Here is a 27,761-nt window from a genome sequence, read left to right as displayed (position 1 = left end):
ACACAATATTGATGGTATTACATACCTAAACTCAAGAGTGTGTGTTTAATCTTTTTATTGAAGACTTGATCAGACTGACTTTCAATGGAATATTATCCTCTGAAATCCCCACTCAACTAAGCCAGAGTTTCATCGGAACATTACCTTCCGATATCCCCACTCGATCCAGCCAGACTTTCAATAACATATTTACTTTTGATATCCCCACTCATCCCAGTCAGACTTTCAATGGAATATCATCTTCTGATATTCCCACTCAACTAAGCCAGACTTTCAATGTAATATTGCCTTCCGTTATATCTCCACATGACCCCGCCACACTTTCAACAGAATATTAACTTTCGATATCCCCACTTGACCTTGCCAGACTTTCAAAGGAATATTATCTTCTGATATTCCCACTCCACCCAGCCACACTTCCAATGGGATATCCCAACTCAACCTACCAGAATTAATTGGAATATTACTTATGATATCCCCACTCAACCTAGTCAGACTTTCAATGGGATACCTTACGATATCCCCACTCAACCTAGTCAGACTTTCAATGGGATACCTTACGATATCCCCACTCAACCTAGTCAGACTTTCAATGGGATACCTTATGATATCCCCACTCAACCTAGTCAGACTTTCAATGGGATACCTTACGATATCCCCACTCAACCTAGTCAGACTTTCACTGGGATACCTATGATATCACCACTCAACCTAGTCAGACTTTCACTGGGATACCTATGATATCCCCACTCAACCTAGTCAGACTTTCAATGGGATACCTTATGATATCCCCACTCAATAAACCAGAATTACATAGGAATACTACCTTCTGGTATCCCCACTCGACCCAGCCAGACTTCCCACATGTAGGGTTGATCAGCACCAATGAGTCCACAGTTTCTGGATGGCGCAACTTTAATAGAAAGAATAGTTGCTAGCAATATAATAAAATGATATATATAAATATGAATTATGTTATAATTACTGCTGACAATTTCCAGTCTTCCATTGCAAAGTATCCCAAAACTTTTCAACTTTCATCAACTCAACAACAATTCTGTTAAATTTACATGTAAAACTTCAGCAATCACGATTCAACTTACAACTTCAATTTTGTTTACTATTTATTTCTTCAATGGAAATCAGGAGGAAAATCAGCAGAATTTCCTCCATTTTACATACATGCATGTGTGCTCCAAAAAAAATTTTTTGTAAGATACTTTAAGAGGACTTACTGCATATCTGGAAAGAATGTTGCTACCCGTTCCCATACCAAATCCAATGAACCTTGCAAGGCTGAAATTCAAGTAGATGTTAATTAACTTCAGTACAATACAAAACAGTAAAATTCTCTGGAAATACAAAGAATTTGACTTTGATTTAGCATTGTTTTATGGCTCATCAACAATTAGAGTCAGGTATGACCACAAATTACAAATAAATGCTTGATGCAATTAATCCTAGTACAATAAGAACTGAAATTTGATAATATTAACAATGAATCATTAAGGCTTAATGATACTTTAATGTTGGTTTAATTTAATGAACATTCGAACAACCGGCCCCTGAACTTAAACTTGATCATGACCTGCAAAAACCAAGCTGAGAAATTGATGTACTCTAGCATTTTCTCGGAGACTTAGTATGTTCAGATATCAGTAGATATAGATTGTTTTGTATGTCTGTACACTACTGGAGTATAATTCATATTTACATACCCATAGTTATCCACGACATTCTGAATGGAGTGGGCCAATTCATCCATGGAAGGGTACACAAACCTTAAATACAAAATAACTGTTCAGTACACATCAAGTTATTCAAAACACAGATACTAGAGTTGGCAATCTTTCTACTAGACTTCAGCGTCAAGTTAAGAAGTTTAATAGAGATGAAATTGAATGTACTAACACTTAAAATTATCATCAAAACAAAAGAACAATTTTATTTTAACGGTAACTTATTCAATAATTATTAAACAATGGCTATTTTTAAATACACTTCCAATGGGATTTCCTCCCAAAAGATGCAAATAGAAAAAGAGTATTTTATGATAACAAAATAATCTATCTTGAAAGACAATACAGCTGAGATATATTAACTGCATAAAGCGACAATGTCATGGAGTACAAACTTCAAACATGGTAATAGATACAACTTAAGTCTAGAAAGATCAATAAATACGATTGTGTAACCTCACAATTTCAAACTTAAAGTATGAAATGAAATGATTCTCATACAGTTTTTGGGTTATCTCCCTTTATCAGTCCTCATCAAAATTATTCTGTTTCTTAAAAAACAGAAAAAACTTTTTTGAAAATTTACTGCTGATCAAGCCTGGTCAAAGAATTAATATATAAAGTAAACATGAGCAGATTATCTAAATAAATAGTAATAATCTAAGTCATTATATGCTGCCTTATCATGATAACTCATGATCAGCCGCCTCCAAAAATACATACACATTAATTCACCACAAGCATTCATCACACACACAGGGGAGGCCGTCCGTAAACAACCTTAGCTGTTGATAGGATGTTAAACAACACAAACTAAACCAAACCATCTCAAAGTGGTTAACAAATTATAATTCATAGTTATCGAGCCTTTAGCTTCCAGTAATCATCTTAACTCCGAGGAGTGTATACAGCCCAAACTGAAATTATGCACTAACACTTGTCCACAATATTTCCATCACTGCCCCTATATCATGTGTACGCACATGAACACTTACAGCTTACCCCATGCTGAGACTCAAACTGACCATTCTTTGATCGCCCGCCTGGTTTCCTACCACTAGACCCCAGTGCCTCTAAATAGTCAACTCCAAAATCAAGTTAACTATATAATATTTCTTTTTCTTTTTTACTCTTATGAAATCCTAAGTAACCTGCATGTGAAGTAGCTTAATCCTAAAATAAATTTAATTAAACATTTAATATCTGCCCTTAACCTTAACTTCAGCCAAGATTCAAACAAAACCTCCATTTCAAATGCCTGTATACACATTACCGAAACATCATGTATTTTATTTCACCGCTTGCACTCAGACTTTAATTCATGTCAAATGGTATCTGATTCAGTTCATATTGAGAAGCAAGTTCACATACAAACTACAGCCAAGATTCCAACAAAACCTCCGTATCAAATATCAGTATATACTTGTACTCAATGAAGCATTGTTTAATTTGTATTTCAACGCTTGCACTAGAAGAGAACTCTTGTAAAGTGACCTGCAATATCTAAATAGATACTAATTCTGTGTAGAAAAGAATGAATCCTTTTTGTTCTAATATATAACACACTAGAAATAGCATGCAAACATTACTGGTTAGCTATATTGCAGCAAAGTGAATGCAACACACAACTAGTCTACAGGACAAAAAAAGTCAACATTCAAGTCTTCATTTTATGAAATGCGCTTGCTAATATATCTTATGATATGGGCCACATTAACTTGCTGAATCATATTTATATAGAATATGTTAAGTTCAAACAAAGGAACCCCAAGCAGTACATAACCTTGATGTTGCTACCATTTAAGGTCTTTGTTTCAACTAATTTAAGCCATTCATTCAGTGTTTTTAGTTTAAGACATATTTTTTTTCTTCTTCCTTTGGTCTTTTCAGAATTGTGCAGGAATGCTATACACACAACTGATTTTGTTGTTTACCCTTAATGATCTTGACCTTTGACCTTGACTCCCGTATCTTTGATGTGAATTGATGTCAAGATTGACTGTCCTTAATCGTACTGACATGTTTAATTGGACAGATGAATGGATGGACAGACACACACTTGGAGGGAAAAATGCCATTTTGTTGTGAATGTATAACTGAAACATCAACAGTGTACCCAGGGTACTTGTATTTTTGTTGATAATATTTTATTTGCATAGTAATAAACACAGTATTTCTGTAAATAAACATCCAAGTTTGTTGTTTTTTAGTCTGTTTTGGAAATAAAGTGTTTTATAGATAGTGAACAACTCCAACAATGCTAAATCTGGGAGAAAAGGAGAAAATTAGGCTGAAAAATGAAAATCTTAACACATTAGAATTGGTTTATACATTGTGTAAGAGATGAGGGAAGGGAGACAAGCAGGAAGAGTTAGGTGCCTACATTTGTGTTACTTTGTTACATACCTTTTACCAAGTGAGTCGGGATTACCTAGGGCATCATGCCTAAATAGCGACAAAACAATTCATAAGCATACATTGCATTATGTTTTAATTGGATAATTTGAGGTATCATTTAACTGATAAAAACTATATTACATACAAATGCAGTTTTCTTCAAATAATAATCATGTAAATAGACATATAACTAAGACAAAACATTAATTTTCTTATATAAAATTATATATCTAAACCACATGCAACTTCAACACACAGGAATATCTAGCCTCTGACAGATTTTATCAGCTGTGAAAAGAAGTTTGTGCATTAAATTATATATAATACTGATATTGTTCTATTGTTCAAAAATATTAGAGGGACAATTTCTTGAAAATGGATTTTTATAAGCTTTTCAGAAAATCCTATACTGGTATATCAGAGATATACATTTGCTAACTTTTTAGAATTTAAAAGGGAGTGATTTTAAATAATTTCCAACCTAAGAAAAGAGATGCTTTTTATGCTGGACAAGCACGCTTTTTAACATCATCAACAATAAAAAAGTTCTATTGATAATTCATGCCTAAACTTAGTGTTCAAAATTAAAGAGTCAGAAGGAGGTATACATTAAGATGTCCAAAACTTGACAAACAATACTCCTTATGAACATTTGTGCCAAGATATTGGCAAAAATCTGAGATTCCTTCGCATTTTTTGTTAACAATTTTATCATAAAATCAAGAACTTTTAACAGTATTGTTTTATTCTCTAAGTATAAATGTTGAACTTAATCATATCATATACATACTCTGTAAAACCTTTTTTTACTGTCACAAAACACTTAATATCTCATAGATTAATGAAGCATTATACAATGGTTTTTGTTTGTTATACATATCAAAAGTTCTAACAACAATGCTTATCGATATGTGAAATCAAACTCCTTGTTCTTGATAGCACAAGTACACCTTATAGTAGATTTGGACTTCAAGTGCATCTATATATATACTAGCCTAAAGTGTAATTTAACTGGTTTCTCTAAACATAAGATTTACCATAGTAGAATTCAACTGCAATGTTTTCTCATTATCAATTATTAAGTTTCATTGATTGATTAGATTGTCCCTTAAATATTTTAGAATAAGTATGCAAATGACGAATAGAAAAGATAAGGAAACATTGGATTAAGTAATTTCCATAAAAACAAAAAATAAACTCAAAGGCTAGATAACATGTGTGCAACATCATATTCATTAAAAAACTAATTTTTACCATGCATTTTTTTATAATTCTGTTTCAAGTATCAAGTTACTAATCTGCATTCACTAAACCATTTCTCTTAGTTCAAAAGACATATTCCTGCCACCACCAAATCCTTAATCACTGAAAAATATTCTACACCTTCAAACCAGAGAGAAGTACATGTTTTTGTCAACATTTTGATATTTCGTAAAGTTTCAATGATTATCTGTAACCACTACCACTATAATCTAAGGGAACATGCCAAAAACAAACAATATTTCTATATCTCCAACATGTATAGCTACATCAAAATATGCAACAATAATGTTATACAATTATTCAGCAATTAACAGGCATTAGTCAGTAGATCTGAATGCATGTTTACACAGAAGTACAGTAATTAGTATGCAGGCCATGTGCCCCACATGTATACTGTGGTAAAATTTCGACAGAATAGAGGTACATTTATTTAATGTCATCTTAAAGACTATTCAATTCAGCTTCACAATAATGTTGGGTTTTTTTCTCCTTCTTTTAACTTAACTTTCTTTTAAATGTGTTATCTTATTTTAACTTCAACAAGTTTTCTTGAGATATCAATCCAACTTCTCATAATTTTGTTCTTTGAAATTTGATTACAAACAGTCTATTCTTTTTCCAAGGACTGCATTGCTGACATCAAGATTGGTATTTCATGCAGGAATTGTTTTTTTTTTAATTTGCAGAAATTGAAATTTATTGGATCAATTGCTTTGAAGAATTTTCTTTTCAACAATATGGTTACATATGGAAAACTGAGATGAATTTCACCACAGGCTGAAGCTCATTTGGCTGTGTGCAATTTGATCATGAGCAAGCCACTTATTTTTCCTGAGTACCTAAACACATACATGCAGAACAGTACATAAAGGTGTATTTAGGGGGAATGGATCATGGGTTTATCCACCTGTAAAAGGTATCAATTTCTCAAAAGAAAAATTCTTAACAGACTTGACAATTCATTGCTAATCCATGTATCGTGTGTTTTTAAAAATCTTATTAATTCATGTTTTGTCCTTATATACAAATAAATATACTTCTGAATATTTCAAAAATACTTCTGACAAGAAAAACTAATTTAATTATTAAATAAACCTAAGAGATTGGATTTGTTTTTAATGAAAACTTTTTTTTCTTTTTTTTGAGAAAAAGAGGCCAGTGCTAGAACATTTTTTTGGGGGACAGGCCTATAGTTGGTGTGTCTGTTGTAAGGGTGTAACTATAATGTATAGGTATGAATCTATATAGGTACTAACTCTGGTCTCAAGTGAAGGGCACTCTCCTCCTGGCCAGGGGCGTTCACATGATAAACACAGAAATGTCGAAGGATTGGCTGCATGTCTTGGTAACTGAAGAACCCTTGAAAGTTTGTCACATCTGAAACAATTCATTACCAAACATATGGGTCAAATATTAAAATAAACAAGCATTCTGTGAGAATTGCTAAACCAGTACATGTCCCCTACCGGTGCCCCCAAGTCAAAACTTTAGCCAAATTTGAGTAAAACAAGTTTAGCCACAACTGAAATATGATCATTTTATGAAAATAAGTTCATTCCAAACAATGTGTAAATTCAACTCTATTGGGGTGAATAAACAATGTTTCCTGCCCATAAAAGATATTCAGGTATTCTTTTGGTATGTCTACTCTACAGAGTAAAATAATCTAAAGTGAATTTAAATTGAAATGTGTAATAACAGCCTTGGATTGAAATATAAACATAATTCTGCATAGCACAGCATAGTAGTACACTGATTTTATTCCAAAAGAATCTCGCATCAGTGAAGCATTCAATACAGAGAAAACAGTTAAGTCCATATTATAGAAAAAAAATCAAAAAATGAAAATAATTTTTTCATTTTCAACTGTACAAAAGTAATGCCACACACCCAAAGAACCTCTATGCAAAGAATCAGCATCCTTATACCATTATTAAGTGAATGGTGTGCCATTATAAAACTTTAACCAAAACTTTAACCTGAAGAATACAGAGAAAAAAGTTAAGTTCATAATATGGCAAAAATTTCAAAAAATGAAAATAATTTTTTCACTTTTAACCATACAAAAGTAATGCCACACACCCAAAGAACTTCTATGCAAAGAATCAGCATCCTAATACCATTATTAAGTGAATGGTGTGCCATTATAAAACTTTAACCAAAACTGGACGGGAGGACTGACGTACTGACGGACTGACAGATGGATCCCCGGACTAATAAGTACCCTATTCCATATACTGTGGAGAAAACCAATCCAGTCTTTGGTTAAAAGATTAAAACTTATACAGGCAGATCAGTGAGGTAGGGAAGTTACATTATTAATATATGTTTCAATTTGCACACATACTGTCTTTTCCTGAAAAAAGGTGGATGTGTGTTGATAGGGGCAGGAGTACATATTAGGCTGAATACAGCACTAGTACCTGTACTATGATCAAACCTAGTCATTAATGCATACATACCTGTTGTGGAACTGCCATGTTACATCAAATTCTACAAATCTAATTCCATAATTTGACAGCATGTATCCTTTGTATTAAAATTACACATTGCTTATGAAAACATTTACAAGAGTTATATACACTATAATGAGAGCTTACAATTAGATTGTGCTGTCAGTTTTAGACAAAGGTATAGCCAGTGATCCTGACAAGAGCAGTGAACTTACGGTTGAGGCCAATATCGTGGAAAGTGATGATTGCCATTTTAGACCTGTCACCTTGTATGGCCACATGCAGATTTCCATAAGGCGTCTCAATGTCATCTTCCTGGAATGAAAACAAATAGGTCTAGAACTTCAGTGAAGTAAATATTAAATCACAAATGCACAGCTACCTTATATTATAGACACTGCTCATGTGTACTTAGTTTATATATAAATAGGTTGAGAGAGGGAGGTGTTTTATTCCTACAAGCCTTTGTATATGTGAAGTGGGCAAACTTTTACCTAGACAACAACATATACCGATACTTCCTTAACTTCATTGCAATTAAAGGTTATGATAACTCAGCAAGGAAAATGTTAATTCTATTACTATATTTTTACTCAAATAATCCCCCACCCCTAGTGCAAAATCATAGTTCTAAAGTTTGGGAAGGCCTTATTTGTGAACAATATTTTGGTAACTGGTTTAAAATTTAACATTCTGTATTTTTTATATTTTTAATGTAATTTAAATACTTCATGAATAATAAAAGCCTTGATCTCCAGCTTTCAATATAATTTACTTTACTCAAAGTCCAACTTCTTAATTACATCATCATGACTGTTCATGTATTGACTGATAACATGATAAAATGCAATGTAGATATGGAAAAAATCTTAAATTCAAAACTTGTATCAAAAGATCAAAAATGTGCAAAATAGTCAAAGAGTGACAATGACATTTATGTCAAATTATCAACCCCCCCCCCCCCCCACCACAAAAAAACAACAAAAAACAAACAAACAACATTTGACCACATTATACACATCACAGATGCTTGTAAACAAAATATTGGAACCCTGCTAATACATAGAAGTGATAACAAAATCCCCCCAATTCCCCCTACTTTTCAATCACACTTCCTAAGGCCAGCTAAATTGTATGTCGAGATGTCTAAATGACATCATATGACTTTGAAACCAGAGCAGACAAAGAGTCATTTCCACAAGGTCTTTGTTACATATGATTATCATAATTCACTCATCATATACCTTGCATGACTAGATCCAGGTAAAACAGCTAGAAGACAAAAGCAATGGCTAAAACATATTTAACCTGTTAATGACTATTAAAGTTATAATAAATTTATTGTACATTTTGCTAATAAGTTAACAACTTCTGATTTATTTCATATTGGTAGGATAATAATTATATCACAAAATTATTGCTGAATATTATTTGCATAATTATACCTTAAACTCATATACAATCTGAATCATTTTTTTCGTTGTGTTGTTTAATTTGGTCTATCATTGCTTCAATTCTTGGATGGATATAAAACATATCATCTCATTGTAATTGCAAATGATGTATCTTTTGTATAAATAAACTACCCAATAGATTATAAAGATAAACTTTTTTTGAAAGTGACCTTTTTTTTTAATTTATATATATTTAACATCCATATAACATTTCATTAACAAATGAAGTCACCACATGTGTATAATACAATCTGTTTTGATATTTCTAACCACATTACATGTATTACGAATGAACCATAGCATGTAACTTGTTTCTATGCCATTAAAAAGACATTATGAATCATTTATCAAACTGTAGTTAGTGCAAACATTCACACTAAGTTGTATAATAAATACATTAACATGGCTGTGCTATTGTAAACGTGTTCCCATTCTTTGTCCAACACTGGAATATATTGTACAGATTTATACTGGTAGAGTTCTGGTTAGATATATATGTCAGTCGTCTAACATCAATGTAGCCAGAACTTGTACACCTACAAGTAACACATGGAAAGGTCAGACTTTGTATACCAGACAGGAAGCATATTCAGACAGGTGACACGAGGCAGCATAGGAATTTCACTTATATAGATTTTACAACTCTATTTTACATTCGGGGGCAAATATAACTTCCTTTATAGCATTAAGTGTTGATCATTGAATTTCAAACCACAAAAAAATTTCACATAAGTTTATAAATGGTTGAAATTTCAACGAATTCATTTAATTTCTAAGTGTTCAATATTGAATTTCAAATTAAAAGAAACTTCATATTAAGTTTTTCCTTTCAGGTTTTCATAAGGTTGAAATATAATTGCATGACATACGTCTAAGTGTTTGATATTGATTTTAAAATTTAAAGAAATTTCATAAGGTTAAATTTTATTCTCTTTATTTCATTTCTAAGTGATTGTTGTTTTAAATGTCACAATTATCTAACTTGGCCAAAGATGTTGAAGTAATGAAGTCAATACATGGAATAACATCATCACTAGAAGTGGGAAGGACAGAAATTGCAGAGAAAATATAGAAACAGTATATTGTAGATAAATTAAAACTGATAATGCGAGCGCCATAGGCGTGAGCCGAATTTTTTAAGGCTATAAAAAAATTTACTCATCCGAAAAAGGGGATCATGATTGACCATAATTACTATCATATTATATACAAGTATGTAGTTTAAATTAACCTACAATCTTCTATGATTTTCTTTGATGTTGTTACCTAGTTTATTTTTTAAAGGACTCTAATAATTGTTTAACCCCATAAACCACTGCACTCTTCTTCATCTCAGCTGATATAATATCCATACATTACTACACTGTGATCACATGGAATGAAATTCAAGTCACACACAGGTCTTAACGGTTTAATCATACCTAGTAAATTGAGGTATGCAACCTCAGGCAACAACAATAAACCAATCCTTGAATATACCACAGGGGGTGGCAAAGATGATGTCATCACAACACATCTTGATATAAACAGCTTTAATCATAATCTAAATGCAGGACATCTCTGCATATGATGTTCACCTAAGTTCTAGTTCTACATATTACATACACCTGAGTTCATATGTGATATATACATGTTGTTATACAAGCCCAGTGGGCAAAAAGCTATTATCATGCTGCTGAATGGTACACGTGCTGAAGGTATTGGGTAGCAGTACCGAGAACAGGTAGAAAATCCATCAGGATTCCATGCAGGTTCTTAATTGATTTGAAGAACGAGATGATGTGCTGCTGCTTGGAGCAAACCTTATGTAATAATTGGTTTCATGAAAGGTCTCAATTAGAACATAAATGAAAACATTAATATCCTCAAATAAAGTGAGAATTGGTAAATGGGGAAAATGGTTGAACTTTGTGTGATTGGTAATGTCCCATTTGCAGCAAGGTTTCAAATCTAGCATTTGGAAAATAATGTGCATCTAGCCTATATTGTAGTGTCTACTGCATTTTTGGCTAATAACCATATATGATGACAAGCGCTGTTGACATCTGAATCTCTGTATGTTTAACTTTTGTGTTGCTGCAGTTTCCCGAAATAATATGGATTGCATTTACATAGTTGAAGATACATGATAATTAATGCAACATCATATTGGCACCATTGACAAATTCTGAACTGTATCTACCTTTGTTTTTTAAGCTGAATACACAAACAGACTAGTTAAGTCCTATCTGATAGTCTACATATACTGAAGCAATGTGTCTATAAGTGATCTTTCATTTTGCAAACTTATCACTCATGTCAGCCAGAAATTGGTATATGATCAGTGTAGGCCTGAATGAAGATAGGTCAAGGTCATTGTGTTTTGTTTTTGTGTGTGTGTGTGTGTGTTTTTTAGCCTCTCATTTCAGCAAGGTGCTCAGGAAATGTCAAAAATCAATGGCTATTTTTTTCATTCTTAAAATTTAGCCCTTATATTTAACATGAATCAAGGTCACTCATGTTTCTGTTATAGCAAACAGAAAAGTCATACCAACAAAAAGTCAAAATAGTGTTTCGATCAAAAAGTCCCTGCGACTTTGAATAATTGTCAAAGATAATTTCCGTTTTATGCATTGCAGATTTGCAGGTCAACTTGCACTGATTTTCCTAACAATTGCAGAACATGAATTGCTATCTAAACAAGACAGCTAGTTTGTTACTGATAGAACAAATTTACTGATAGCCAAAATTTAACAAATCTGAAGTCCCCTACAGGCTCCATCGAAATCTTAATCAACATCACTAAGTTACAATACCAAAGATCTGGTTAAAATTGGTTCAGTTGCTAAATAAATTCATAAGACTTTGATTGGAGAAATAAAATATTACCGGCATAGACAGTAAGAACAAGGATTGGACTATTCAGGCAATGTATAAAGCTATAGAATAAAACACTTGACATGGACATACATATACATGTACAAGTTACCAATCTGTCATAATATCTATAAAATATCATCTGTCTGACATGAGGCTTAGATCTCTGCCAGTTATGCTGAATATGCATATTCTGGTATCCCAAGGATGAAAACTCAGATAAAATAGGTCTATATATATATATAGGGCATATACTTGGAAATTTTAATGGAAGATGATGTGGGCCATAATCATCTTTTTTATTTATCTATACATATTTTCAAATATTTGAACACTAAATAAATCAAAATTGATCTTGGTCCTTCTTATCAGGCCCATCTTTTAAATGTGTCATATTTAGTTCTTTCTGCATTAATTGTTTTCATTTTAATATGTAAAGATCAAACACGAGGCATTTGCACAGTAAAAACCACCTAACATCTCAATCTATGGAAAATCGAGAACATTATCAAAGTTAATGAGGAAATTCATACAGGAAATGTATATACTGTACCTGTATCAGTATAGAATTGGCATTGTTTGAAAATGACCTGGCCTGAGGGTCCTCAGTCTGGATACTGCTCAGCTCAATGTCGGTGATCCTCTCCATAGTTCTCTCCTACGATAAAACATAATACTGCAAAATCAGTGCTCATTTATATGAAGAATTGAAAAGTACATATACTATATATAATAATGTAAGCACCCACATGAACTACTACATTGCATTTTAGCTAGGATGCCATGATAGGTTAACACAATATCCCAGGTTTAATAAATAGTCTGCCATAATAGCATGCCAAATGATAGCATTATCAAAATGGGAAATTAATATATTTGGAATAAATAGTTGTGCTTCAACAATGAAAACAGCTTAACGCAACAATTTCCATGCATTATTTCATTTGCATTAAAACAAAATTTTAAAAGCATGCAATAAAAATTAGAATAACCAAAAACCAGCAAAATAAAAAAATTTATCAAAATAACAGAATAAGAATTATCTATGAATTAATCTTTAATTATTACTGTTTGAGGATGTGCATGTATCAGGAAGGTTACAACTAACATTAGTCATTTAATTGAAGGTGATTAATTTTTGAAGCTCAATTTATATAGGATCAATAATTTGCAGCAAAAAGTGCAGTACGTGCACAAGTACAGGTATAAGCAGATTGAGAAGGAAAATTACAGCCAGTCGATGAACACCTTGTAGATCATGACCTTTTCATCAAGAACGATATTTTTTTAAAAGCTGGCGCTTTCATTTTATTCCCGTACATTGTAATCTGTGGGATACACTGGTTTCACGACTGGTTGTAATGCAAGAAAACATCCTGATAACAGGTCCGAATGATAAAGGAATTGCCAATGAATTTGTAGGGAAAGCTGAGAGATAAAGCTTCATCAAAATACAAGCTAAGCTGGAGCTATAAGCTAGCTATAGTGACAATGTACAAATAAAATCTATCTAAGGCAAAACCAAACACATGGTATGTTTTAAAGAACTTCCAATAAATAACATTTTGTGACATCAGGAATGCATTATAAAAATGTTCAGATACTGTAAAACATGTATAAATTTTTTTGAACCACTCATCCTGATAAATTCAACTTTAAAAATTACCTTTTTTAATATGGGAATTTTAATAATGCCTTCCAAAAAATATAAGACATTTTTGAAGCATCCAATCAAAATATAAATATCATTCACAGTATTACAAAGTGATGGCATATAACTTTTTAATTGTTACATCATATATTTATCAATGTGCAAGAAGAACATTTAACTTTCAAAATGAATAATCTGTAAATTTTAAACATCCTTGCATTAGGTTTGGTTTTAGAGAGACAAATGTCTAGGTACATAGGAGAGATTACAAAATAATAGTTGGTTCTATGGAGAAGCACTGCAGGAATGGATCCATTAGAATAGAAAAGGCTGCCAGTTAGGGTTAGGATTAAAGGCTGCATGGAAATCTTAAGAATATCTGACCAAAAATCACACAAAATATAAAATGGTGTCAAACATATGACAAATTTCTGAGCAATCAATCAAACTGTAACAAAATAGATCAAGAAAAACTCATACATTGCTGAAGATCATTGACATTTCATCAATCATGATGAATCATGCCTACATATGTTTTATCTGAAAACTTTTGAGCAGCAAGCATAAGGGAGAACTTAAGTGACAGTTTACATGTATATTTTCCCTTCATATGGTAAGTTTTTATTAAGATTTTATGAATAAACCAATCATATTAAACTCCAGTAAAAATCTCCCCATGGACAATTGTTGTTGGGTTAGGAGGGGAGGGGTTGGGGATGGTTATGGGGGAAGATCCTCACTATAGCACATGTGGAACATATATCTTCCAATTGTCATCACCTGTGCAGGAGCAGCTAAAGAATATGCCTGCTGTATCTAATTGTATCCCTAGATGCCCCCCTCCCCCCTTACTGGATCAGGAGTTGAATCTTGATAATCTGGCTGCCCCCTCCCCCCTTGCAGGATCCAGGGTTGTATCTTGAGAACCTGGCTGCCCCCAGCTGCCCCCAGCTCCCCCCTTACTGGATCAGGGGTTGTATCTAGAGAACCTGGCTGGCCCCCCCCCTTGCTGGATCCACAGTTGTATCTTGAGAACCTGGCGCTGCCCCCCTTGCTAGATCAGCCCCCCCTCAAGGGTTGTATCTTGAGAACCTGGCTCCGCCTTGCTGGATCAGGGGTTTTGTATCTTGAGAACCTAACAGTAAATATAAAGCCTTCTGTATCCAACTGCATGTTAATTACCAGGGAGGTGACTGAAAAGTGGGCTTGGGTGTCTTCTCCCTCTGAATGTTAGAAGAACTGAAGAGACTAAAATTTATCTGTTACCCCCATTATGCCACAAATATACTACAAAAGCAAGCAAGAGACCCGAGAGCAAAAATTTGGCAAGAAGAAAACACATGGCTGCTGACAATCAGAAAACATGGGCCTTTTGTTCATATTTAAATAGTGTTAACAGTGCCTAACTAGGAGCAGTTTATATAGGTAGAATATCATAATTTTAATTGACCACAATGCCACATTTATGTACTTTTATTTATGTCCTCTGCCTTAATTTATATCCTGCTAAATATACATTGCTCTTGGAATTTTTTAACAAGGAAAAGGTTACAGCAAAGGATAAAACTGTAGAGGTATATACAGATAGCACAAACATCTACATTCAGCTACAAAGGAGTTCCAAACTATGTAAGGGAGAAAAGAACTAAACACAAAACAGACAAAGGTTTATAACTACATATACCTAATGCTCAGGAACAAAATTAACTACTAACTTTGCAGACTAGATTAGAGCACAGTTGTTGGATAAGACAAATCATAAGATGATTTTTATGTCAAATGTAATTAATACAACTAATTATCATCTGTGGTGTATACAGCTATCAACCCTATAATTATTATTATATACATTCAGATATACCATGAAAGTACAATGCTATCAACCTTACTTAGTAAGACTATTACTATTGTATAAACATTCAGACATACAATGAAAGTATACATCTTTCAATCAGCTTTATAATAAGATGTGTAAACTATATGTATATGTAACTATTTCCCTGTAGTATTCAGAATTCAATCTGACTTTGGAAATTCAAAATCAAGGTACAAATTTAACATTTTGATGATTTTCTGATTGAGACAACAATATGGACATGTAAATTATAGATAAAGGACAGTATATATAATTGTTGAAAGCTAAACTTGTGTATTCTGTGAAGAGATAATAAAGCAACTGGCAAATTAGAAGTATATACAAGTATAATGAATTATGAAATTATAATCTTTATATGCTGAGTCTTGTATACATTTACTAGCTATACACTATACTACAGGTAAATATACAAATTAAAGAAACACAAAATGAGACTTTGATTTTTTTTTTTTTACACTGGTATATGTACAAAATTCAAATTTGTAATAAATAGAGCTCATCGTGTTATAAGTTTTCAAGTTATTATTCCTGCATATACCTGTCCATTGGCGAGATCTAGTAACATAAGGTTTGATATTTCAGATAATGACCAGATGAAAATAATAACCTAATATGGTCAGATCAAAAAAGCATTGATCATGATATAAAGTTAAACTGTTTTAGAAGCAGCAATATTGTAATATACACGTAATGAATTGGATGCTCTCATCACATGATAACATACACACTAATTAACACCCAGCCTATTACAGAATACCGAACATGGAGACACTGGTATATAATGGTACTCCACATAACAAATACCAAAAGATACTAGCAATGGTGTCTAATTTAGATCAAACCCTCAGTTTTTATTAGAATGTCAAAATTATTTTTAACATATATATACAAGTAATGAGAGTCTTTATCTGGTCATGACCTGATACTCAGTATATGTGTGTGACTTTCACTTATTGACAGCTGCAGGTATATATATCCCCATCTGTTCTGTAAGACATTAAATTACACTATCAAGTGATCATGATTTCAAACAATTTTAAGTGTTTAAGTAAAAGTTTACATTTACATTATGTACATGATATTTATTGAATCAGATATATATACCAACTTTTCATTTTTATTTCAAGGTCTCATTTTGCAAGAAAAAAGTCAAGCAGTCATGGTACATATTTAATCGGCACAACAAAGTGGAAGGTGAAAGTGGAATATACATGGAATAAACAAAGGAAGTACAAGTAAAAACAAAGTGGAAAGTGAAAACACTACAAACTGATTAGGACACACTGAAAAGTAGCATGCAAGACCAAATCAAGCTTAATTTCCCTCTGTCTGACCTCCTTGTCATGGCTGCCATCCAGTAATGGGTTCGTCTCCATGGTTACTAAACAATCTTAACTATCAAAACCTGTTGACAAAGCAATCATGAACAGAAATAATGAAACAGTAAATAACATTAATACAATAATTAAAAAGATTTTAGTGAAGATATCTAACAATTTTAATTGAAACAAAACAGAAAATTTGAATATATGTTTACAAACATAAGGAAACAATAAATAACAGCTAACCTGAACAATGAACAGTCATGAGAATATGATTTGCATGCAAAAAAAAAACAAAAAAAAACAAGCATATTGTAATTTAAAAGTTCTATATGATTACATATGAATTTTTCATTATGGATATTTCATATACATGTTTATACCAGTATATGAAATTGTATAAACCAGTTTTTAAAATGTCAGTTTTAATTTCAATATATACATGTACATTTAAAAAAAAAAAAAAATTATCCATGAAAGAGAATGGAAGAAATGTTGGTGCTGTTAATACAATTCTCAAGTCTCTTTCACGTGGGACACATGTGAGACAAGACCGAATCAAAGCCCTGACATGTGCATGTCCCCAATGACATTGAATTTTAAAGACACAATACAACCTTGGATGCTGTGGAAACAGAATGATAAATCCAATCCTAATATTCCAAGAATGAATCAATACACTGATGTTGAGTTCATACCTGGGAAAGGAGGATGTAGTGTGTCTTGCTGTACATGGTAGAGGTTATAATGATGTGAAATCCACAGGTGTCCCTACCTTTACGCCGCCACACTACGTACCAGTACACGTACTTGCATTGTGGTAAGCCAAGCGTTACTGACGTAAATTCACCAAAATTAATTAAATTCCATGTTAACCACAATTTGTGTCCTTTAGCCGTTCACTGTTTGAAGTACAATGTATGATGATACAGAACCCACAAGCGTTTTATAGATTTATTTTTTTCTACCTTTATGATCAGTCTGTGGAAAATCTATATACAATGTAACTGTACACTAATATACAACATAGATAAGATGTATGTATATGCTGAGAGTAACAAATTAGAGCTCTTGGGCTCAAATACACAGACAGTTATATATACATGTAGGTATTAATACAACTGTTCTACAGTGTATTATAGGCTACATACATATAATTACTCAAAAGCTGTTGACCACACTAAAATGATCGATATCTAACACTTAATTTATAGGCATTTTTTATAATTTCTAAAGTAGTTTTAAGAATCCATGCAAGTATTTATATCAACATGTAATTTACAGCTCAGCTTGCAGGAGGTTTTCTTTTCTCCTCAACGGCTATATGTACAGTAATACAGTACATATTGCAATATTTCGAAATACATGTAAAATACATTACGATATTGCGTAATACATGAATCAGCAATATATGTTGCAACCATAAAATTATACGTTTTATTTGTTTTACAAAAATTGCGAAACAATTTAAATCTCTATTATTAAAAATATGAATCACTCTTGTTGGCCATGCGTGATGGGAGCACTCATGGGGTCTCAATTACCGTGGGAGGAAACCAGAGTTCTCCGTCATGGATATTTAGATGTGCACCACTAAACCGCCATATTTATACTTTTTCAGGACTGATCAGGAAAGCAAACCCTCGTAGCCAAGGTGATCATGATCTGAAGGGTTGATGTATATTTGTTACCACTTTGCCACCCATGCAACCACCACATAATGTAACCTTTAATTTCTGTAAGCCAAATTTTCTGGGTCTAAATTAATGCTTTTGACACCTCATACTGTATACATAGAGGATCTGTAGCTATGTCATATGGAATTTAATATATCAAACGAGCTCAATAAATATCATATGACATATAGCCACCAGTGTAATATTTATTCTATTTATCACCTAACTACTATTTAGGAGAATATATGCAAAAAACTCTATATAAGACAGGCGAAATCGAGCTCGGATGGGAGGTTTCTGTCTACCCAGACAATCGTGCGTTGTCACATATTTGTTACGACATCACAGTAGTGTTACGCAGTGTGTCTTATAATACCAGTATGTATATGACATGTCAGAACAGGGCAGTTATGTGATTAACAAATATTGAAGTCATTAATATTGGTATGTACTTCAGAAACAATACAGGAGATAAATTGTTCCATCTTAGCCTACTGTCAAATGCCAGAGAGTTTAAATTAGATGGCTGTCACCGAATATTAATTTTAATATCAACAATTCATTGATACTACAATGATGTACCTGTTGAAATGCTGATACATGTACACTTTCCAAATATATTACATATTAATTTTCATGCACCACACAGTCACAAACTGAGATCATAAGAGTACAGACTATTTCTATATACATTTTTTTGTAATCTAAAACTGGTAAAAAGAGGTACCGGTGTTCCTAGTGTATAACATCACACTAATTTACTTGAAGTATAGGGCAGCAGGAAATTAAATGGTACATACTATAAAAAAAAGGTTAGTCAAATACAACTCTGAAAAGGTGGAGTGAAACAACAAGAGTACGGAGGGCAGAAGAACATACAATGTACACACGTCCCATGCTAATAAGAAATGCATTATTCTATCAAGTAAATACAAATATTGCAACTCAAAGTTACTAATCTTATGAAAATGCTGTACAGGACAGAGCTACATATCAAGATTATAATCCTGTGCAAAACAGAACAACAACAAAAGATTATAAACCTTTTAAGTTTCAAAGAGATCAGTTCAAAATGTAGAGACCTCAAGACAAAAATCAATTACTGAAATAAGCAAATGCAACAAGAATAATTTTACAAAAATAGTTCAATCAAAATACCGTTCAGGGAAACACAACTTCATATCATGCTTATAAAGCATGCTAAGTTTCAAACATCAGTTGGAAAATGTAGAAGATCTTCGGACAAACTAATCTTTATGCTGAACAGACGGACAACTCCATAATACTCCTATCAAATTTTGATGGACAATTCCATACCATAATACTCCTATCAAATTTTGACAAGCATATGAAAATTACCCATCAAAGTTAACGTTACATACATGTATATATACATGCACAACTTCATATAGTAGGTAATATAAGCCAGCTGTACCATTCAAGTTCTGTTGAAAATGATATATCTATCTTGTACCAAGGAAATCACGTGGCTACAAGGTTATAATTGCGAAAGGCTGCATTAGAGAAAATATTTGAAATCTGTGTCACCTTGGAGTAATGTTAAAAGGTTACTAACTTACTTAAGACAAGCCGTTATATCTTACCTTCATTGAATTGTGTCAAGAAGAAATGTGTTCAGAACTCATAAATTCAAGTGCAACACAAAATGTATAGTATGTACTTTGCAAGACCATTCATGAATGAGCTGCAGGTGGTATTATACCAATACAGCAGAAATGTCTGTGATGTCACAAAATGATTGGTTGTGTACCATTTGTGGTGTTACATAATAGCTTATGGTGGATCTCCATGTGAGTTGTTTTCATTGCTATGGTAACACATATGTATTTTATGGTCACTCGATTGGGATGATCACATGTGACAGGCACTTCAAATCTGTAATTTAAGTACTCATGATACAATCACTAATTTATTCATCATTTCATATTTTCTTGAATTCACAATGAACTGATTTACAATTTGTGTTGTAATTTAAATCAACATTATGATGTATGTAACTATGTTTTCAAATAAACAAACCAGTGTAAAATAATACCATAACAATTCAGTAGGTTCTACAATAATGCATGTCATCAGTTATATTTGATGCTGCACAGACTCGTTACTTGTACCCACATGACTTCACTTGCCTTTTTCCATTTACCAGGGTAAACAGTGTTTTAAAACCCGTAGACATGTATTTATAGAGTCTATATTGTTTATGGATTAATTCTGTGTATCGCTATATATCTTAAACCCATTTTACTACTTATATGAAGAAAATCAAGAAATCTTGGTTTAATGAGAATGAATTACATACAAAGTCCCTTTATTTCAGGTAGTCATGCCACTTATGACAAATATGCTCTATCATTTAACAGGTACATTGTATATGCAAGCTTATGAATTAACTATATATTTTTAAATATTGAATTTAAGTTGACATACATAAAATGTTCATGTACATGTACTATCACAGATTTACAATGCGAGGTGCAAGGAAATAAGTGATAATTTTGGAACATCTGTCACTTTTATATGAGTATTGCAGATAATTTACTATAATTATGGTAATGAAAGGTAGCAATTTTAATTGACAGATTGGGCTAAAACAATTACAATATCATTGCCAGCATGTGACATTGGCAAATGACTCATGATGCTGAGTATCCTGTAAGTGCAACATTTATAACCATGTCAAAAATTTGATATATATATATATATATATATATGCTGTTTAATATTGCAATATTTTAAAGTTTAGTTCAATATAAATATCATATGCTGCATAAAACTATCTTCTTTTTATCTAGAATTTGAATGCAGCAATTCCCAATAATAAGTATCTTATTAAAAGAAACCAACAACATAATCAGTATGAATTTGACAGAATATTACAATATCATGGTAGATTTTATATTGGTCTATCAGACATGCTGACAGCTTTAACATTATAATAGTGATTATATATTCTTTATCTGACAACTACATCCTACAGCTATATATTAACCTGAAGCTATCAGTAATATATTGCTTTAGTCGCTAAAATTGACAATACCACCTAATAAATAATGACAAATGTTCACTTGTTTTCCACGTTTTTGCCTGAAGGAGCATCCAGTCTCCAATGCAATAGACCAGGTTTTTTGTTTTTTTTTCATTGCATAATTTGAATTTGGCGCTATAGAACTGATTGATTTTTGGATTTTGCTTCCATTTAAAAATTAGTCAGTCTGAAAAAAAACACAATCCAATAAATCTGCTGTAATACAGATACCTATTACTTATTAAATTTCTGTGATTTTTTTGGTACTCTGATCATGATGTCTTAGTCCTCGACTCAGGCTAAGTCCTGGCTTTTCCAATAGGATTCAATTCTTTGAGTATCCACTATAAATGTCTTACAAGAGAATTCAATAAAATTCTGAAACTGATTTCTGGACTCCCCTGAAAAATATATTGCACAGATTACCACAAATTTATTACTCTGTGATACAACACCAGATAAAAGATACATTTATATCTTTACATCTGACAGGGTGACTTTACTCATTATCATGACAGCAATAAATAACACTAGTGTTCACGTGTAAGCATAAGACTGCCAATCAGTAGAGGGTGATTTATGTTTGTTGACAGGGTATCCCACATCTCTTATATCAAAGTGTGATCTGACAATCCATCAATGTCTCGCATATATTTTTTTTATATACATGTATCTGATTTTTTGTTCCAGATATAAGAACTTTCATTTAAAGTTATATTAATGATATGTTGAAATTGGAATGTTAGCTTTGCAAAGCTATTTTAATGAAAAGTAAATATATCTTTAAATTTTGGTAAGAAAATTAAGGTAAATGTGAAATTTACCGATATATAAATATCTGGTAAACTAATAATCTTTGGGATAATTTTACAAAAACTGATCATGTAGAGTTTATTAGCAGCTGTATTGTATTCCTCACACCGACAAAAGATATTTAATCATGATTCTATCATGCTAACTATATTACCATTTTATACTAATATATATATAAATCATATTTGCATGAATGAAATACATACTATAACACCTGAAATTATCTCAAAAATGTATGCATTGGATGATACATTTAGATATGAGTATCAATGTTATTTATATTTAATTGGTTTTTTTAAATGACCTGCTTCCTTATAATGTTAAATGCTTTGAAACACAAAATGAACAATTCAAATAGATCAATATGTTAAACATTATGCAAAGTATACCATACTTAATATTCACACAACCAGTATTCTTGAATATTATACATATACATCAGGTTTAATATGAAGTCTGAGGTATAAATCTTCAAGGACACGGTAAAAGACCATAGGTGTTTTACTTGATGGTGACACTGTCACTTGTAGTCATTTTATCTACATAACCCACAGCCTGAGGCGGCCCAAACTAGTACAGGACTTGTTCCATCACAGCCGGAGATGAGTTAATAATAAGACTGGCCCAGAGGTAAAAATAGGAACTCCTAAATATATATGTAGACATATTATCAGATAAATATTTCACATTTGTTATGACCAATTATCTTCATATCAAGATCAAGGTGTAGATGCACTATATAAGGTTCCCATACAGATATTTTGAGACATAATTAGGTCAAGTGACAAAGAATAAGATCTACATGATCATATATTAAATATCATTAAAGGATAAAATTCAAAATCAAACCACATATATCTCTTTATTATATAATGAAAAGAAAAAGGAAATTGCATGGTTTCCTTGCAGTAAATCAGAAGCAGTGCTAATGAACCAGACACCTATATATGTGTCTTAACCATGAAAAAATTGAAAACTACACATGGAAATTATCAACATGTATATGTCTCTCACAGATTCTGGAAAGATCACTGCTTGGAATTTTTTAACTCTAAACAGACACTATAACCAATTAAGTTGCCTTGGCAACCAATCAGAAGCCTAGCTGCAGTCAAAATACCCTTTTCTCCTCTAGATCTGTTCCTTAAGTCCGTAACTCAAAGACACACATGACCCTATAACTATCATCACCAGTATATTTATTTGGTTGCCAAATGTCATAAAGGACAGGAAGAATGCATAGACAGAGACTGGCCACCAACTACCAACCCAGTTAGTTGATTTAGTGCTATTATTTTCCATGATGCTGTGTCCTTCAATGTATAAGTTTTAACCCCAAAGACACATACATATACAAGACACTATACTACAATCTATAAGTATACCTTTAATAGTGGGGTGCTAATAGGAGAGGAAGAATGCTCTAACCTTGCAATTCAGCCAAATGCACTGGTACTTGGGGATGATGACTTATCGCCTGATAATGATAAGCATCAAAATAAAAATTCAACAAATAGAAAATTAACATAGGAATTTCTGCATAATTTCAGGTACAGTGCTGACTGAGTGACTGAAATTATTGAAACCAGTTTTGTGCACACAACTGTTTTAAAACTTAATATTATATGCCCATATGAGAAATTACATAATCTTTCCAGAACATGATGTAATGTATTCAAGACTTTTACAATATACTGTAGTAGCCTAAATGAAATCTTGATATTTACAGTAACAGGTTTGCAGGTTTGCAGTAAGATAGTTAGAAATTAACATAAATGATAATAATGATTTTGAATTTTTTTCTTCCTCAGTGCGAAGTAAAAAGTTTCACTCATTTATAAATCTTGAAATGACAATACATGTATATATAGTATAAATAGCACATAAAGGATTATGAATGGTTGAAATGATCACCAGATCCTTTAGTATTTTAAAGTACATGATAGATAGTACTGCTGTACGACCCACTAGTTTGCTGGACAGACTCTAATCAATACAGAGTTATCTCCCTCTAAGTTTATTGGACAACAGAGTATCAAACATTCTGGTCTAGTAATGAAATGTTTGCTAATGCTGTAATTGTGATTTAATATACACGTCATGTATAATCCTAAATAGTGACCATACCAGTGTATCCATTTTTTATCAAAATAAAAATTAAATAATATGCTACTAGTACTGCAAATAAATCATTAATGTGCCAAATAAAACATTTTAATAAAACAGAATAATTAACACTATTACAAGTACTTTTTATTAAATTTCTATTTTCCACACAGACTATTATAAACTGACTATGATACGAATAACACACAGAAAGATTATCACCTGGTATACAGAATTTCCATGGGGGAGATTGCGAGTGTAAAATTTTCAGGCCTTATGTACATACAAACAATAAAATTAAGAGACACTACTTTGGGAATGGGGTCCATGCCTTCAAACTTGGGGGGGGGGGGGGGGGACAATAAAGAATTTTTACTGATTAATGGGCATATTATCAAAATCTTGTGGACAAAACATCGGGCGCCTCCCTTTCCAATTACAATTTTCATGAGTTTACTGGTTACTCATAATCAAATTAGAAAACTTCATTTACACAAAATTATCATTATCTGCAGACATGTTATTAAGAAGTCCATTTTTGCCAATATCATGTCCATGCCAACTACACATGCCTATATACAATAGGGCATTTGTTGAATGATCATTAAAGCTTCTGGGATGTGCGATATTTAAATATCATCCAGAGACACATTAATTATTGATACCTTGTATTTATACAAAATGTGAATCATCATAATCACAAGTACATTGTGCATGCCATCACATTAAATCTGTTATTCACAGACAAAATTACATTGTCATGATTTTGATTATCACAGGATATATATTATCATTTCTGCTGACCACATTTAGTTTTTAATTAAAGATGCACAAAATTATCAAATAGTGAAAATATTACTTATAATAATATATACTACCTATATGTAAGCCTGGTTCCAGTACAGGTAACTGCATGGTTTCATATATATACCTACTTATCTTTTCAGCAATTGATCAATTTTGCTGAATGTTTTTGACATAATGGTAATCTTTGCTGATCAATTAAAATTTGTGTTAGGCTTGCTTGTACAGAGCAACCCGCTTCTTTGCATACCCCTTTTTCCACGACAAAATATGCAAATAACTGGAGTATTCGTATAGGCGGAGTTGGGTTTTGGCCCCTCTTATACACATGTAGATCGTCAGGTCGGTACTCAAAATGGGCGCTTTATGATTGTTTACGTTATTTGCATTAGAAATATATTTAAAAAAAAAAAACATTATTTAAAATATAAGAGTAAATACGAAATACATGGGTTGTTATTCTTTGTAAATGTACAAATATTTGCATACACTTCATCGTTTACTACTTGTCACTCCGAGTCTCTGCGTCCGATATCGGTCATACGCGCGTGGGTTGGCACTACGATGTACAATGTCATCGTTTCTATTAACATTCATTATCGTCTCGAGATGCGTTGTGTTCCTGCTATGAGTATATTAGTTGTTTGATCATAGATGATGAACTGCTGAAGCAATAGACTGGCACTACGATGTACAATGTCATCATTTCTATTAACATTCATTATCGTCTTGAGATGCGTTGTGTTCCTGCTATGAGTATATTAGTTGTTTGATCATAGATGATGAACTGCTGAAGCAATAGACTGTCTTAAATGACCGTGACATGTTATTGTCGTTCGGGTTTGTTTTGGAAAATGGCGCACACACACAAAGAGTTGTCGTTCATTACACATATGCCCCCACAATGCAATGCGCCTAGTAAACAATCATGGCGATCGCAACCTGCCTCAGCGAGTGTTCAAGTGCACAGAACACAGGTTTGGATCGATGCTATAATAAATAAACAAATCTCATCAAAAGATGAGGCATATGCATATTTTATTCAGAAATTCTTCTGCACATTTCTACTGATATGGTCTGAATAATAACTTAATGTCCATATCGATGCATTGAACGTAACCTGTAATGACGAAGTGTGAACCAATGATAAGATAATGTTGTACATCGAATCGAATCAATATGTAAGTTTTTTTAAAATTTTTATATGCATATAAGCAGGATTCGGTGTTTTAGTCGATGCAAATACACGGGATTAAAATACAAAGATAAAGAAGGAAAAAATCGGGACCTGAGAATTTTATGAATTTTATGCAAATAAGCGGGATATTCAAATAACCGATATGCAAATAAGTGGGCTCCTCTGTATTTAGCATTCCCCACATACAGTAGTCATTAAACTAGTTTTTGATTTTATTTCTGTAACATATAGTTCATGTACATATTAACCGATTTTATTTCTGTAACATATAGTTCATGTACATATTAACCGTTGGTAACAATGTACAAAACTTCTCTTTGATCGGACGGAGTTTGTTTTACTCTCATATTGACACTGTACAATACACAACAAAGGGAAGTAACTCATATTTATCACATTATGATAAAATAGTTTTTTTAACAGTAAGTTTTGTATTTCAATAATCTAAACTGACTTAAATAGTGTTTTCGTCGTTCACATGCAAGGCAAGATGAATTTGTTTCAATATTCAGAATTCTATGCCAAATCAGGGCTTTTTCTCACTGATTTGGGAAAGGGCCTTTTTCATATTGGGAAGAAAATTGGTGAATTGGGTAATATTTTTTCAGGACCAAACTGGAAATTTTGGGAATTTGGCTTAAATATGAAATAATTTCATTTGGGAATGGGGCCCATTAACGACCCAAAAATGCCCACAGAAAAAGCCCTGCAAATCAACTCACTCAAGGTGTCAAAAGGCTTGTTTTTGTTTATAAACAAACACAAGCCTTTTGACACCTTTTGTATACATGGCATGTGCGAAATTTACTACATAAATTGACCTGTTCATATTAGGAAGGTATCAATTGACCTACCACCGCACTATTCACCTCTGTCACTAATTCAATCACAGACGATTACCAGGTCTAATGATTAGAACACCTTACTGTCGATCTGACCATCACATCTATTGATCGATAGTCAAATGATTCTACATTGCGCACCTGATTCTACAGAAACTTTGAAGTTGATCTATGTCATTTCTGTAGATACTAAGCTGATAACCACTTAATTCAAACATCAGAGTAGGCTTGGTTTATGTCACTAAAGTTTCAAGTCCTTCATATA

The 27,761-nt window shown here is 32.5% G+C and overlaps 1 protein-coding gene across 3 annotated transcripts in view; it reads right to left on the bottom strand.

Moving 5' to 3' along the window:
* Positions 1–27,761, bottom strand: part of LOC117337221 (protein NDRG3-like) — a 39,119-nt gene that overhangs the window by 8,298 nt on the left and 3,060 nt on the right. The window contains exons 2-9 of one of the 3 annotated variants that reach the window (XM_033898088.1): positions 17,024–17,094; positions 12,716–12,820; positions 8,068–8,167; positions 6,656–6,776; positions 4,146–4,184; positions 1,719–1,781; positions 1,236–1,296; positions 827–913 (exon numbers count right to left, since the gene is read on the bottom strand). In XM_033898088.1, the coding sequence (XP_033753979.1) occupies positions 827–913; positions 1,236–1,296; positions 1,719–1,781; positions 4,146–4,184; positions 6,656–6,776; positions 8,068–8,167; positions 12,716–12,820; positions 17,024–17,065 (618 nt within the window). In that variant the 5' untranslated portion in view covers positions 17,066–17,094. The remainder of the gene's footprint in view (positions 1–826; positions 914–1,235; positions 1,297–1,718; positions 1,782–4,145; positions 4,185–6,655; positions 6,777–8,067; positions 8,168–12,715; positions 12,821–17,023; positions 17,095–27,761) is intronic. The other 2 variants (XM_033898089.1, XM_033898090.1) reach the window with 2 other exon arrangements.

The sequence above is a fragment of the Pecten maximus genome, chromosome 11 (assembly GCF_902652985.1).
Source record: "Pecten maximus chromosome 11, xPecMax1.1, whole genome shotgun sequence".
NCBI classification, from domain to species: Eukaryota; Metazoa; Mollusca; class Bivalvia; order Pectinida; family Pectinidae; genus Pecten; species Pecten maximus.
The sequence above is the reverse complement of the archived record's forward strand: the minus strand, read 5'-3'. Positions and strand labels throughout refer to the sequence as shown.